Source organism: Monopterus albus, unplaced genomic scaffold, assembly GCF_001952655.1.
Source record: "Monopterus albus unplaced genomic scaffold, M_albus_1.0 scaffold92.1, whole genome shotgun sequence".
NCBI classification, from domain to species: domain Eukaryota; kingdom Metazoa; phylum Chordata; class Actinopteri; order Synbranchiformes; family Synbranchidae; genus Monopterus; species Monopterus albus.
In genome coordinates, this window is record NW_018127972.1 from 769917 (window position 1) to 783655 (window position 13739).

At 40.5% G+C, this 13739-nt stretch overlaps 2 protein-coding genes across 3 annotated transcripts in view; one reads left to right on the plus strand and one right to left on the minus strand.

Moving 5' to 3' along the window:
- Positions 1–2510: 2510 nt before the first annotated feature.
- On the plus strand, positions 2511–9933 carry scpep1 (serine carboxypeptidase 1). Its single transcript, XM_020608348.1, has 13 exons — positions 2511–2814; positions 3093–3232; positions 4394–4483; positions 4702–4857; positions 5778–5852; positions 6058–6130; positions 6762–6799; positions 6917–7045; positions 8041–8131; positions 8291–8404; positions 8488–8625; positions 8737–8900; positions 9697–9933. Exons 1-13 carry the CDS (start codon positions 2754–2756, stop codon positions 9760–9762), a joined length of 1335 nt encoding a protein of 444 aa, XP_020464004.1. The 5' UTR covers positions 2511–2753; the 3' UTR covers positions 9763–9933.
- A 2774-nt stretch (positions 9934–12707) lies between these two features.
- Positions 12708–13739, minus strand: part of engase (endo-beta-N-acetylglucosaminidase) — a 10995-nt gene continuing 9963 nt past the window's right edge. For both annotated transcript variants that reach the window (XM_020608344.1, XM_020608343.1), the window contains one exon: positions 12708–13185. In XM_020608344.1, the coding sequence (XP_020464000.1) occupies positions 12784–13185 (402 nt within the window). In that variant the 3' untranslated portion in view covers positions 12708–12783. The remainder of the gene's footprint in view (positions 13186–13739) is intronic.

Genomic DNA, 13739 nt, shown 5'->3' on the forward strand with positions numbered 1-13739 from the left:
AAGCTGCTACTGTTAGCTGCCATGACGGGTACAAACCAAACCGAACCTCACACCAAGACACGGCCCAAACTCGGCTTGCTCGTTTTTCGTCTGCAAAAACCAAGGTCGGTACTTCCTGTCAGATTTTTTTCACAATATAAACGTCTGTCTAAACGACTTATACACTTCAAGACTTGAACCACCACATTAACATTTCTCACGATCACGTCTTCTTCGTCGTCGTCGTCTTCTTCTTCAGTTGTTTACTGTTGTTTAAAAACCGGCGGTTGGCAACCAGCTTTAGGTGCATTACCGCCCCCTTTCAGACTGGAGTGTGGATCAAAACGGGCCCTAGCTACTTCTTCTTCTTCTTCCTTCGGTTGTTCCCACCCCAGCTTTTAGGGGTCGCCACAGCGAATCATCTGTTTCCACCTAACTCTATCCTCGGCATCCTCTACTCTCACCCCAGTTAACTTCATTTCCTCTTTTAGCACATCTATATATCTCCTCTTTGGCCTTCCTCTTGACCTCTTGCCTGACAGCTCCATCTCCAACATCCTTCTACCAATATAACCACTATCCCTCCTCTGCACATGTCCAAACCATCTCAATCTGACCTTGTCCCCAAAACAGCCGACCTGAGCTGTCCCTCTGATGTGTTCATTCCTAATCCTGTCCATCCTGGTCCTACTACAGTCTCTAACCCATACAGCATAGCTGGTCTCACTACTGTCTTGTACACCTTTCCTTTGATTCTTGCTGCCACTCTTCTGTCACACAACACTCCTGACACCTTTCTCCCTCATCACACTGGACTGTTGACCCCAAATACTTAAACTCCTGCACCTTCTTGACCTCAGCCCCCTGTAACCTCACTGTTCCACTTCCCTCCCTCTCGTTCATACACATGTATTCTGTCTTACCATGACTGACTTTCATTCCTCTTCTTTCCAGAGCAGACCTCCAGCTTTCCAGGTGTTCCTCCACCTGCTCTCTGCTCTCACTACAGATCACAATGTCACCCGCAAACATCATTGTCCAGGGAGATTCCTGTCTGACCTCATCTGTCAACCTGTCCATCACCATAGCAAACAAGAAGGGACTCAAAGCCGATCCTTGATGTAGCCCCACCTTCACCTTGAACTCTGACCTACAGCACATCTCACTACTGTCGTACTCCACTCATACATATCCTGAACTACTCTGACGTACTTCTCTGCCACTCCTGACATCCTCATACAGTACCATAGCTCCTCTCTCGGCACTCTGTCGTACGCTTTCTCTAACTCCACAAAGACGCAATGCAGCTCCTTCCGACCATCTCTATACTTTTCCATTAACATTCTCAGAGCAAAAATTGCATCAGTAGTGTTCTTTCTGGGCATGAAGCTATACTGCTGCTCACAGATATCCACTTCCTTTCTTAGCCTAGCTTCCACTACTCAGCCCCTACCTACTACCATAACAAAATAACAAAATCACATTATATTAGCTTGTTTATACATGTGCTCTCTAAAAACTTAGTAAGTGCTCTATATCCTATACCCCCTGATCTTTTTCCCAACACTATTAAACTAAAGTTCATTCCACCTCTTAAAGGACAAAGGAGAAGTTGCCCATGGTGGGACCATGTGGGAACCAGATGGTGGTGCAGATGCTGGTTGTGTATCTGAGGTAGGCCTAAGGCTAAATTTGAGGGCAACTGATGTTTTAATGCAGTATGTGAAAATGTAGTGTTAGGTTAAAGTACAAGGCTCACATAGTCTAGTGACAGGCCACATGAAGTAGCAATCTAAATTAAGTTAGTACATTTAAAAATGTAAATTGCATTTTTTTAAAAATACATTACAATTAATAATCCGATATGAGGAGTTGATCATTACAATTTTTACACAAATCTGTTGTTTTAAAACGTTGGACCTTTATTTCGAAGGACAATTGTTTTACTGGGCTTTTTTGTTAAATCTGACCGGTTATCCTCTTTGGAGTCATCTCACAATACTGCTCTCTTTTGGGGTGGAGGTATGACCCCCCCAGTTCCTTCATTACAAAAGGAATTTTACACCAATCATAATCATATTCCACACAGCCTCAATCAGTCTCCTCCAAGGCCAAGAGGAAAGAAGAACCAGTAACTCATACAACACGAGGTATGACTGTGTGGTCACACACGAAAATAGGATATTACACGATTTTCCCTAATTTGACTTCCCTCTCGCCATTATAAAACTTAAAAATAAATAGGCCTGGCCTACTAGTTTACTGTGATGTGTACAAATGAAGTCACAGTCACTGTGAATTTTCTTTGCTGGACTTATATTGCCCGCAAATGTCTTTCTGTCTCATTGTGCACTCTCAAAATTTGAGATTTATTTAAATTAGTTCTTTACTTCAGACAAAATATTGTGTGCACAGGTCATGTGTCGAAAAGTGCTCCCTCGTTGAGATGTATTCCCCGTGATAACCAGGAAATCCCGTTACCTGCAGCTGAAGTCCCTCCTCTGATACTTTCAATTCGCACGTCATTCGTGTATTTATTTCTTCGTTTAAAATTGATGTTTATATACTATATATTTTTCCTGGGAGATTTGTACTTTCATGGGTTGACTGTGGGCTAATTGTGGATTTTGTTGCCTGACCTGCACATTAGAAGAGTAAATTTTCCATCTGCGGGAACAAGGAAATAAACACACCATCGGTCAGCTGATTTCGATGTGGTCATGTGATTTCCTCTGCCTAAAATCTGTGCATGGCGAAGACGTTAGTGCTTCAAAATGGGTCTGACAGAAGCAGCTCCAAGCCTGTTGTGTTTTCTTGCCATTATCGTCAGTAAAGGTAGGCCACGGTTTCTGGTCTATAACCGTATAGTGCTGGCACGGTTGCTTAAATGTAACAACACTTTGTAGCCAAGCGAAATCAACCTTAATACTGGATTCGTATTACTACTTCACGCCTCCATTCAGCTGGCTGCAATACGAAACTAAGGTTTTGTTCATGCTGCTCATTATACAGCAGCTGCACTATTTGCTTGCAACATTAGTAGAACTGTTTGTAAGTAACACTGTAACTGAATACCGGGTTTAAACAGCGGAATTTAACTGACTCCTGTGCAGGGCTCCCCAGTCCCCTGGCAGGCAAAGAAGCCTGGAACTATGTCGAGGTGAGAGAGGGGGCCCATATGTTCTGGTGGCTTTACTATGCTGACAGCCGGTCTGCCGGATACGAGGAGCTGCCTCTGGTCATGTGGCTGCAGGTAGGACATGATCAGGTCCACTGATTTCTACAGCTTCAACTCTAAAGGACCACACACCAGCAGTGGTGGAAAGTAACTGAGCACTTAAGGCCAATATTGTACTTTTTACTTCACTACATTCATGTTATATCGTTAGTTACTAGTTACTTTGCAGAATCAGATTAACAACAAAATACAGTATAATCATAAGCCTTTATTGCTTTATGTTGGACAGTTCACTTGTTACACAGTAGGAATTAAAATTATAAGCTTATTAGCTCATTAAAATCTCCCCCTTTTACCAGCTGCAACATTAAAGTGATCAACAATGGCACTTTAAGTATGTTTTGTGGTAATACTTTTGTACTTTTACTTAACAATTTGATTGCAAGGCTTTTCTTGTAATAGAGATTTTTTTACAGTGTGGTATTGTTACTTTTACATAAGTAAACAATCTGAGTACTTCTTCCACCTCTGCACACCAGTGTTACTGTATTTTTAACCCTGTTACAGCAAACCACAGTGACTTGGGATCATTTTCAACAGCTTGTTGTATCGCTTTTATTTCTCAGTGTGTTTTCCCCCAACATCCATTGGGGGAATGTTAATGTTTAGTGAACTCCAAATCTGCTTCTAATCATGATCATGCATGAAGAGTACTACTCTGTCACTGAAAGCCATTGTATAATATGTGTTTTGTGGCTCTGGGGGAATTTTCCAGCTTGAAATTTCCACTGTCGTTAGAAGTGGCAGTAAAGGGGAACTTTAGAGGTCAATACAAGATAAAGCTGCATGTCTGCTGGGCAAAGCTAAATCCCCAAAGTGCAAGCACTACTGTCTTGTACACCTTTCCTTTGATAGAAACGAGAGGAAAAAACAGACAGCATTCATAAATATATGTACATATACATTATGGCAGAAGAGCTTTCAGGCTGATGTATACAGTGGTTATATTTACCCTTTATTGCCCTGGGGTGATTGCTGAATCCTGTCATAGAAGCATGAATTAACTGTTTATCAGTGTGATGGCACAGGGGAAGAAACTACTTTTCCCTACTTTTCACATTTGCCCAGGGGTGGCCAAAAGTTTGCATACAAATAAATATATCTTTTTCTGTTTAAAATAGCACATTTGCTCTTAATATTTGAACATTATAAGGATGTGTGTTTATGTGTCTTTAGGGTGGACCAGGAGGATCAGGAAGCGGCTTTGGGAACTTTGATGAGATTGGACCTTTGAACAGGGACCTAGAGCCCAGAAAGACAAGCTGGGTAAGATTGCAGCATTTAACATTTTTAATTAATTGGCCTTCTGTTCAACTCGCTGTTTAGTGATTAGAAAACAGTTGTTGTTTTTTTAAACACACTTTCTACCTTGTAATGAATTATTCCTTTTACAGCTTGAGGAAAATCTTGTATATAGAATCAGTGTTCCAAATAAAGTCTTAAAATGTTGAATGCTGATATACTGTGTGTGCTGGTTCTTTCAGGTACAGGCAGCTAGTGTGTTGTTTGTAGACAACCCTGTGGGCACTGGCTTTAGCTACACTGACAGCCCTGATGGCTATGCTACCAATGTGTCCATGGTGGCCTCAGACATGCTGGTGCTGCTCAAACACTTCTTTACAGAGAGGCCGGAGTTCCAGGTATGCTAACTGGATACTCACAACGGTATAGTTTGTTTCACTGTGGCATGATTATCATCATAATGGTGCAAACTTCTTTTTAGTTGCAATAATTATCTATTATCTGTGATGTTTACCAAAAATATAAAGACTTAATAGACTGAATGGTCCATATATGCTGAAAAGTGGTAAAGCTTGTTTTGGTGACTTTTTCAGACTTTTCTCATCTGTCAGACATACAGAATTGGACATTTCAGACTTTTTTACAAACTAATTAAATACCTGTTCTCTTAACACTAGATTTTAGTTTTATTTTTAGTAGGAGAAACAGTCATGCAATGAGAAACAGCTATGGACCTGAAAAGTGCTAAAAGTGCTTCCATCCTGTACACATGAAAACAAATGAGCAATAAAATTAGCAAGATCAACAAAACAAAATATTGTGTACTATAAAGGGGTAAACAAGAAACATTTCTAAGGTGAATGTGCAATAAAAAAAAGACAGCATATGATGGAAATGAGAACAACTTGGAAGTGGAGTGGGGTAATTAACAGGTAAGCTAACATAACTAGCTACCTGACGTTAGCCAGCTAGCATCAGCCTCATAGCCTTTGCTAACAGTAAATCTCTGGGTTAAGTTGCCATGTTTTTCCATACATACTCTATTTTGTTGATCTCCTCAGCTAGCTCTCCTCAACAGCTTCTCTTAACTGTAATAAAACACAGCTTTGCAGTGTGTATTGTTTTGAAAGGAATGATAAATAGTTAGGAAAAAGGCTTGAATCCTGAGGAGCGCAGGTGTAATTTTTATTTTTACTTCACTCTCACTGCTTTCATAGTACTATCTTTGGCTGTAACAGGCAGCAAAAAAACTACTGTTCAATAGCTGCTGAGCACCAAGCAGTAGACTGATAACTAACGGTTATTTGTGTCTGTGCAGAACATCCCCTTTTACATCTTCTCTGAGTCCTATGGAGGGAAAATGGCAGCTGCTATCTCGTTGGAACTCACCAAGGTGAGTTCATAGGTTTTTGAGTCTGAGAGCAGCCGGTGTATGCTAAGCGTTCAGTCCACACGTCTTATGCTTCCTGGTTGTTTGCCTCCAGGATTGCCAGTTGACCTAGCCTTTGGCCTACTGGTCAACCACCAGCCAGATTCACAATATGTTCGCAATCTGAAGTCCCATTTTTAAAGCGTTTAATTTGTGTCTCTCTGTCCAGGCCATAGCACAAGGGACAGTGAAATGTAAGTTTGCCGGTGTGGCCCTTGGAGACTCCTGGATTTCCCCACTGGGTCAGTATCACTGAGTCCTTTATGTCAATCACTGTAAATGTTTCTAATCAAACACATCCTCTCTGGAATGTTACACATTTTGACTTTGGAACAAAATTGCAATGATTTTATTCAGGACAAGGCCTCAGTCCAAAGTTTGGACACACCTTCTCATTCAGTCCTCAAATTTGTTTCTAGTATTTTTTTGCATTGTAGATTAAAACTGAAGACACTTAAATTATGAAATAACACATGAAATGATGATGTAATCAAACCTCATGATGCTGGTTTAGAGAACACCAAACAGTGACTACTTGGAAGAATCAAAAATTTTAAACTTTTTACTTTGTTGATACTTTTTTCTTTAACACACAATTCCATATGTGGTATTTGAATATATATATTTACCATAAATGTCTATAGTCTTCAAAGCAGTTCAAACATATCTTACTAAAATGCTAACAATAATGAATAGGCTGTGTGTGCTTTCCTCCAGCAAATGAAAATTAAAATGGAACTATTATGTAAATTAACCCATGACAGACCCATATCACACTGATCAGAACCTCTTTAAAAGATACATCATGGTTTATCTTTAACTTTTTGGTGGAGAAATGGCCAAACTGCTCACTGACTTGTGCTTCATCCACAGACTCTGTCATGACATGGGGCCCATATCTCTATACTACTGTAAGTAACAAACAAGAGGCAAATTCTTCAGTTTAAAAATGTGTGGTGAAAATCCAATTTTTGGCAGTAAGTGGGTATGTTGAGTTGCCATCTGACTGTGGTGTGTTTGCCGTGTAGTCACTGTTGGATGATTATGGCCTGGCGGATGTCAACAGTGCAGCTGAGGCAGTGAAGAAAGCCATGGAGGAGCAGCAGTTTAAGAAAGCCACTGAACTGTGGTCGGTGACTGAGACTGTGGTGGAGCAGGTTGGTACTTGGAGGGCTCGCAGCACTGGAGGTTTTCAGCATAATGTACATTTCACACTGTTAAGTCCTACAGTACAACAGTTGTGTCATACTCACTCCTCTGCTGCTCTGAATGTCTCTTTAACAAGAAAAGACAAAGGCTGCTTCACTGCATCTTTCTCTTCATCTTAGTCCCACTCACATAAGATGTGAGGAAAAAAAGCAAGAATATATGAGGAGAGAGGACTCGAGGAAACTCATTATTAATGACATGAGACATCCTTTCCTACAGTCCTTCATTTGAAGCATCCAGTCAGCAACTGATTTCTGATAAAGAGGTGTGCGTCTGTCCATAAAAGCCTTCTGCAAAGGATGGTCTTGTGTATCCTCACTAAAGGCTGCTCCAGTAGCCTCCTTGATCCTCACTCCTCAGACCTGATATAAGAGTCTTGAAGCATCCTCAATCCTCACTCAACCAGAATGACTTCCCAGTCAAATGAGGGCTGAGGAACAGTCACAGGAGACATGAGAAGCAGCCACAATCTGCACAAAATACACAGTGTACCTGGTAGGCATTTGTTTTGAAATATCAGCAGGGAGATATGTAGTAGTAACTATCAAGGGTAACAGTTGGTGTCTGAGAGGAGAGAGCTCTGACTCACCATGTCCAAGACCATGATTATTTATTTTAGAAAAAAAACTTTACCTTAAAAGGTGTTCTGTGTGATACCAGTTTCTAGTCTCGTCTTAGTCTTATGTTAAAGTGAGAACCTTACCATCTCCTGGCTTTACAGGATAAGTGGTTATAGCTGTATTATTTGGGTTATTGTTGTAGTAAAACAAATCAGTTCTTACTACAGAATTTCTGAAATATTGTTACATTTCGATACTGACAGAGTGCTCTGGAAGTAATTGTGTGCATATGGATTTCCATGCTACATTGTCATAACAACCCTGGCTGCCTTCCGGTGATTGCAATGTTTAATGTCTTGAACTTGTTTTGGCTTTCATATCAGAACACCAATGGAGTCAACTTCTACAACATCCTCACCCAGCAACCGGATGAAAAACTCCACCTACATTGTGAAGACACGATGATTGCATCCAGCCAGAAAATGTTCCACCATGAAAACAGCTCAGCAGGTTTGGTGACATGGAAGGAATGTGTTTATTACATAACAGGGTTTCTGTAGCATTTGAAGTCAGTGTCATTTCGTTTTTTGGGGTTCACAGTCGTGTCCACTTTTTTCCCCCTCTCCCCACAAGCTCTGCAGATACGTCGCCACATTCGTCCTCTCCATAGCCCCTCGCTGAACGAGCTGATGAATGGACCAATCAGGAAGAAACTTGGCATCATCCCCCAGAATGTCATCTGGGGAGGTATTGTATTTAAGTACTGTGCTCGTCTTGAATCATAATTTCCATCTATGATTTCCCCTCTCGTGTCTTTGCTGCATGCCCAGGCCAGGCGGAAGATGTGTTCACCAACATGGCAGGTGACTTCATGAGGCCAGTGGTGGACATAGTTGATCAGCTGCTGACCAGTGGAGTCAATGTCACTGTCTACAATGGACAGCTAGACCTTATAGTGGACACCATGGGTAACTTAAGCATATTATTCTCCAGCAGCAGTGGGGTGTATGTCAAGAGTCAGTGCCACCTTGGTGTCAATCATCCACATGCATTATTTCCTTATGAATCTCTATTTACAGGTCAGGAGCAGTGGGTGAAGCGGCTGAAGTGGGAGGGGCTACCTGGATTTAACAAGCTAAGGTGGACTGCCCTGGATGACCCCACCTCCCCAGGTGTTACTGGGGCTTTCTACAAGACATATAAGAACTTTGCCTTCTATTGGATCCTCAAAGCCGGTCACATGGTGAGACACTGGCTGCAGCAGTGTAGATACAGATATAGCACCTCTAGCATTTCAGTCGGGAATAATGATTCCATTAAGTAAACACTTCACAAGGAATTAGTCTGGATTTAAAAGGTCAGTTTCACACTTTCCACTCGTGTACATTGTTGCTTGTAGTGTGTAAAGAGTATAATCACTGTATCCTGTAAACTGTTTGCTGGCTAACGCTAATTAGCCTCTGGATTTCTGGCTAGCAAGTATAGTTTTTGGTTGCTGCATGTGGTTGTCTCACTGAGCTACAATAATGGTAGCTTTGCCCCATCTACATACTGAAAGCTGTGCATCTCCAAGATAATTTTGCCCTTGGGGTATATTTCCATCTTTTTCATCCCACTTCTCAAGGACTGGCGAAAAAAAGGCAAAAGTGAACAAATGTAGCATATTTTGAGCTGGAAATGGGTGCCAGCACATGGTAAAGCTCAGTGTAACAAATGCATAAATATAACACGTACAGTTATCAACTAAAACTGCAATGTTTTGCTACAGCAACCGTGTATGATGAGCAAAGCAATAATTCAGGATAAAAAGCATTATGAAAAATGGCAAGAAATGTGGGGATATAATGCCAAAAATCAACGGAATCAATCAAAGTGGAGTGAACTAGGATGTGCAAATTGATTCCGTTACACTTATTTAGCAACTGATCAGACTATGTCTACAAACATAAGAAATAAAGTTAAATTATAAAAAACAGTAAAAGAATTAAAGTGGAAATGTAAAATAAAACTGTTCATTCTTATTTCTTCTGTTTTGCCAGATTCCTTCAGACCAGGGGCCAATGGCTTTGGAGATGCTGAAGATGATCACCCAGCAGCAACTCTGATCCACCCACTATTATGCCAGCTGGAATGGCTCTGACAATCACAATGATCACATGATTTGTTTTTTATTTTTAATTCATGTTCTGCTAAACCAAATCCAAAATTCCAGTCTTGCTTGATTACAACAATAACCTCTGTATATTTCAGCCTCTAATAAAGATGTTTCTTTTTTATGTGCTGGCCTTTTCTCTCGTACAGTAATAAACATTTCAATATACCTCATTGGTTTTTCTGACAACATATCTGAGAACCATGGAAAACAGCATATGCTACATGTACAGTCCAAATTTGGACAGTTAGACACTTTTTTTGGACCCATAGACATCAGCGAATGCTTTGTATCTTTCCCAGGTCTTCGCTGCAGCCATCTTCAGCTCTTGCTTGTTATGGACTCTCTGCCTTTTATCTGGGCCTCAACAAATGGAATGCAGCTCAGTTAAACTAAGATCAGGTGAGTGACTCAGCCAGCACGGCATATTCCAGCTCTTCATCCTGGAAAGTTCTTTGGTTGCTTTGGCAGAATGTCACACTGGTGCGTTTATTGCCCTGACGACTGCTATTCTAAGATGAATAGCACATGACTGGTTTACTGCATAACAAACGTGCTGATGCAGGATCCATGCACAAATAAGGACAAATGATAAATGCTCACTTTCCTCTGGTTAATAAGTTTGCAGAAGGGGGTTTCCTCTACACAGTATAGGGAGTTTTATGAAATGTAAGAAACTCAACACTGTTTTTTTCCCCTCTATGCCAACATGAACTAAACAAGATAATTCATCAGTTTTTGTTTTTTTGTGGAAGTCAAATACTGTTAATTATTCACATAAACATACTTTTAGGTTGCTATGTGTCATACTTTGTTTTCCCTTTCTCTGCTCAAGAGGGATGTACTTTTTTTTGCAACATTACCTTTTTGTTGATTTTTTCCCTGTAATCTAAAATGATCCTGACAGACTGTGCATGCTTCATATTGCACTTAACAACTATTACAGTGCACATAAGCATAAACAGGCTTTCTTGTTGGACATTTCAAGCGCCCTACGGGGGCGCCAATGGGCCAATGGACATTTCAAGCGCCCTACGGTGCCAATGGGGACCTAAGCAGGTGCTTAGTTCGCTTATGCTTTGGGCCGGCTCTGTCTTTATCATATTGTGGAAGAGATTTTGTAATTTTTTTTGTATGACTGCACACTGTAAAACAACATAGAGGAAATTAGTAAAGTCAACTAATCATTTTCTCTTTGAGTATATACATGTATGCTTTCTTAATTTAAAATTAATTCAACTCGAAATGTAGTTTTAATTTTCAGACCACGTTTTACAGTTACTTACAAATATGAGCTATTCTGACTTGAGGTTTCTTGAAATTAGTTGAATGAATAAACTGCTGAGGGTTCACTATTCATTGAATACACAACACTAAGGTGTTACTAGACTGTGGGGGGGTGACTGTACTTCAGTGGGTAGAGCAGTCGTTTCCCGGTCAGATGTTCGAATTTCGGTGCCTGTCAAAGTGTCCTTGGGCAAGATACTTGGCCAAATAAAGGTGATTATTATTATTATTATTAGACTTCTAATGCATTGTTTGAAAGTTAAAACTTTATTCTAGTTTAAAGGAAGCATTCATGGTCCATTCATTCAGTGGCACCTCATGCTTTATGAATGAGGGCACTGCCATTCTGGAAGAGAACAATCCCATCAGGAGGGAAATGTTTCATCATACATAGAATAACTGTTCTGGAATCAACAACTCAGAGCTCAGGTTTAACATCAGTTTATTAAACCTCTTTTCTGGAGTACCCCTGTTAGCATTGTTGTGGATAAAAGTACGGTGCAATAAATCTGTATTTGGACAGTAATACACATTATAGTGAAGTTAGAGAGAATGAGGTTCAAGTGCAGATGCTGTTTAATTTGTTTCCAGTGACTACAAGTTATTCACCCTGCCTCAGTACCCTGGAGGTTTTCATTACTTTTTAGAGTCACAACTAATTATACTTTTTGACACTGAAAAAATTATTTAACTGATTTAAACTGAGTGCCAGGGCGCCCTTGAAAAAGCAGCTCTGACCTCAAGGGTTTATTTAAATAAAAATAAAATAAAGCTAACCTGGATTGTATAAACTGGATCTAGATGTGAATATTTTGAAATAAACCGCAATGTTGCAATGTACTGTATTATGGATGGTGCCAGAGTATCTTCTAAGCGTGACCCTTCAGCAGTCTCTCCACTTAATATTTCACACATTATTTAATGCCCTCAATAAGGTATAGTGATTACTGTTTATTCCCCAAAAATGACCATTTTACTGTCCTTCATCCTTGAATCAAAAACACCAAATGTGTTTTCTACTTTACAGTATAAATAAAACAGTTTATATTTGTATATCAAAAAGGTTAATAATGCATAAGTTAAGGAAATCGACATAGAAGGATTTGAATAAACAGAACCAAATGTTTGTTGAGGTTTATAATAGAATGTATACTCGGTACAGTAAATTTTGTCTCACGTTTGTACTATACACATATTGTTATCATTTGTGATCTAGTAAGAATTCATTGAATTAATAAGTATCAATGCACCATGCATAAATATAGTCATGTATATAATCACATGTATCATATATAATATATGTATCATATATAAGAATGGATTTTATTTTCATAAAATTTCCAGATTCTTTCATCTTCAATATGCATAGGCAATGTCAGTAGCTGTTATGATTTATGATGTATAGCTCTGATAAAAACATGTGATGTGGTTGAAAGAAAAAGAAATTAAGTGAACACTGAGTTGGGTTTTGGTTTTTGGCTCAAAAAACAAAAAACATGACAGTAGTGCCTAAGTGCCCCTGAACATGACATTGAACCCAGAATTGCTCCCGGTGGCTTGACTAGCGCCGGTGCGTGGCAGCCTGTCGTCATCGGTGTGTGAATGGGTGAATGGTGGTATGATCTCCCTGTAAAGCGCTCTGGCCAGTGCAACACACTGTGAGAAAGCGCTATATATATATATATGGTCACTGTGTGAAGTCCTCTGTGTAGCTGAGGCTTCTTCTTCCCCAGTCTCTCTCAGGGACCAGGAAGCCCTTCCTGATCACTGGCTCCACCACCAGCTCCAGTAGGCCAGGGGGCTCTGGCACTGCCAACTCCGTTACCCTAAACAGATTAGAATACGCCTGTCCCACCAGAACCAGATGTCCTGGAGGGATTCGGGGATTAGGTCCCCTGAGCTGACGCCAGTACACCCTGAAGTGGCGTATCAGCGCAGTCGGGTAGTCCCAGTGCAGGGTTGCACTAAGGAGCAGTCTGGGAGAGCTGGACTCTGGTAGGGAACCAGCACCACGCATCCACACCACATCGTAAATGCAGAAGCCCCGAACCACTTCAGAGGGGATGTCCAGACTGGCTACATCTAGAAGCTTGCAAAGGGACAGGAACAGGCAAGCATGATTAGCTGCACCATATGTATATCTATTTTACATTCATGACCAGAAGAGACTGAATTTCAAGAGGAAAATATTTGGCCCTTAATGATCAATCTGCAGATGAAATACAGTCAGGGAAAAAATTATTTGAACCCCAGCTGATTTTGTAAGTTTGCCCACTAACAAAGAAATGATCAGTCTACAATTTCAGTGGTAGGTTTATGTGAACAGTGAGAGACACAACAATAACAAAAAAATCCAGAAAAATGCATTACAAAAAGAATTGTTTCTAAATTAACTGCCAATCTCCCTCGGTCTGGAGCTCCATGCAAGATCTCACCTCGTGGAGTTTCAATGATAATGAGAACGGTGAGGAATCAGCCCAGAACTACTCGGGAGGAACTTGTCAATGATCTCAAGGCAGCTGGGACCATAGTCACCAAAAAAACAGTTGGTAACACACTACGCTGTGAAGGACTGAAATCCTGCTGTGCCCGCAAGGTCCCCCTGCTCAAGAAAGCACATCTACAGGCCCGTTTGAAGTTTGC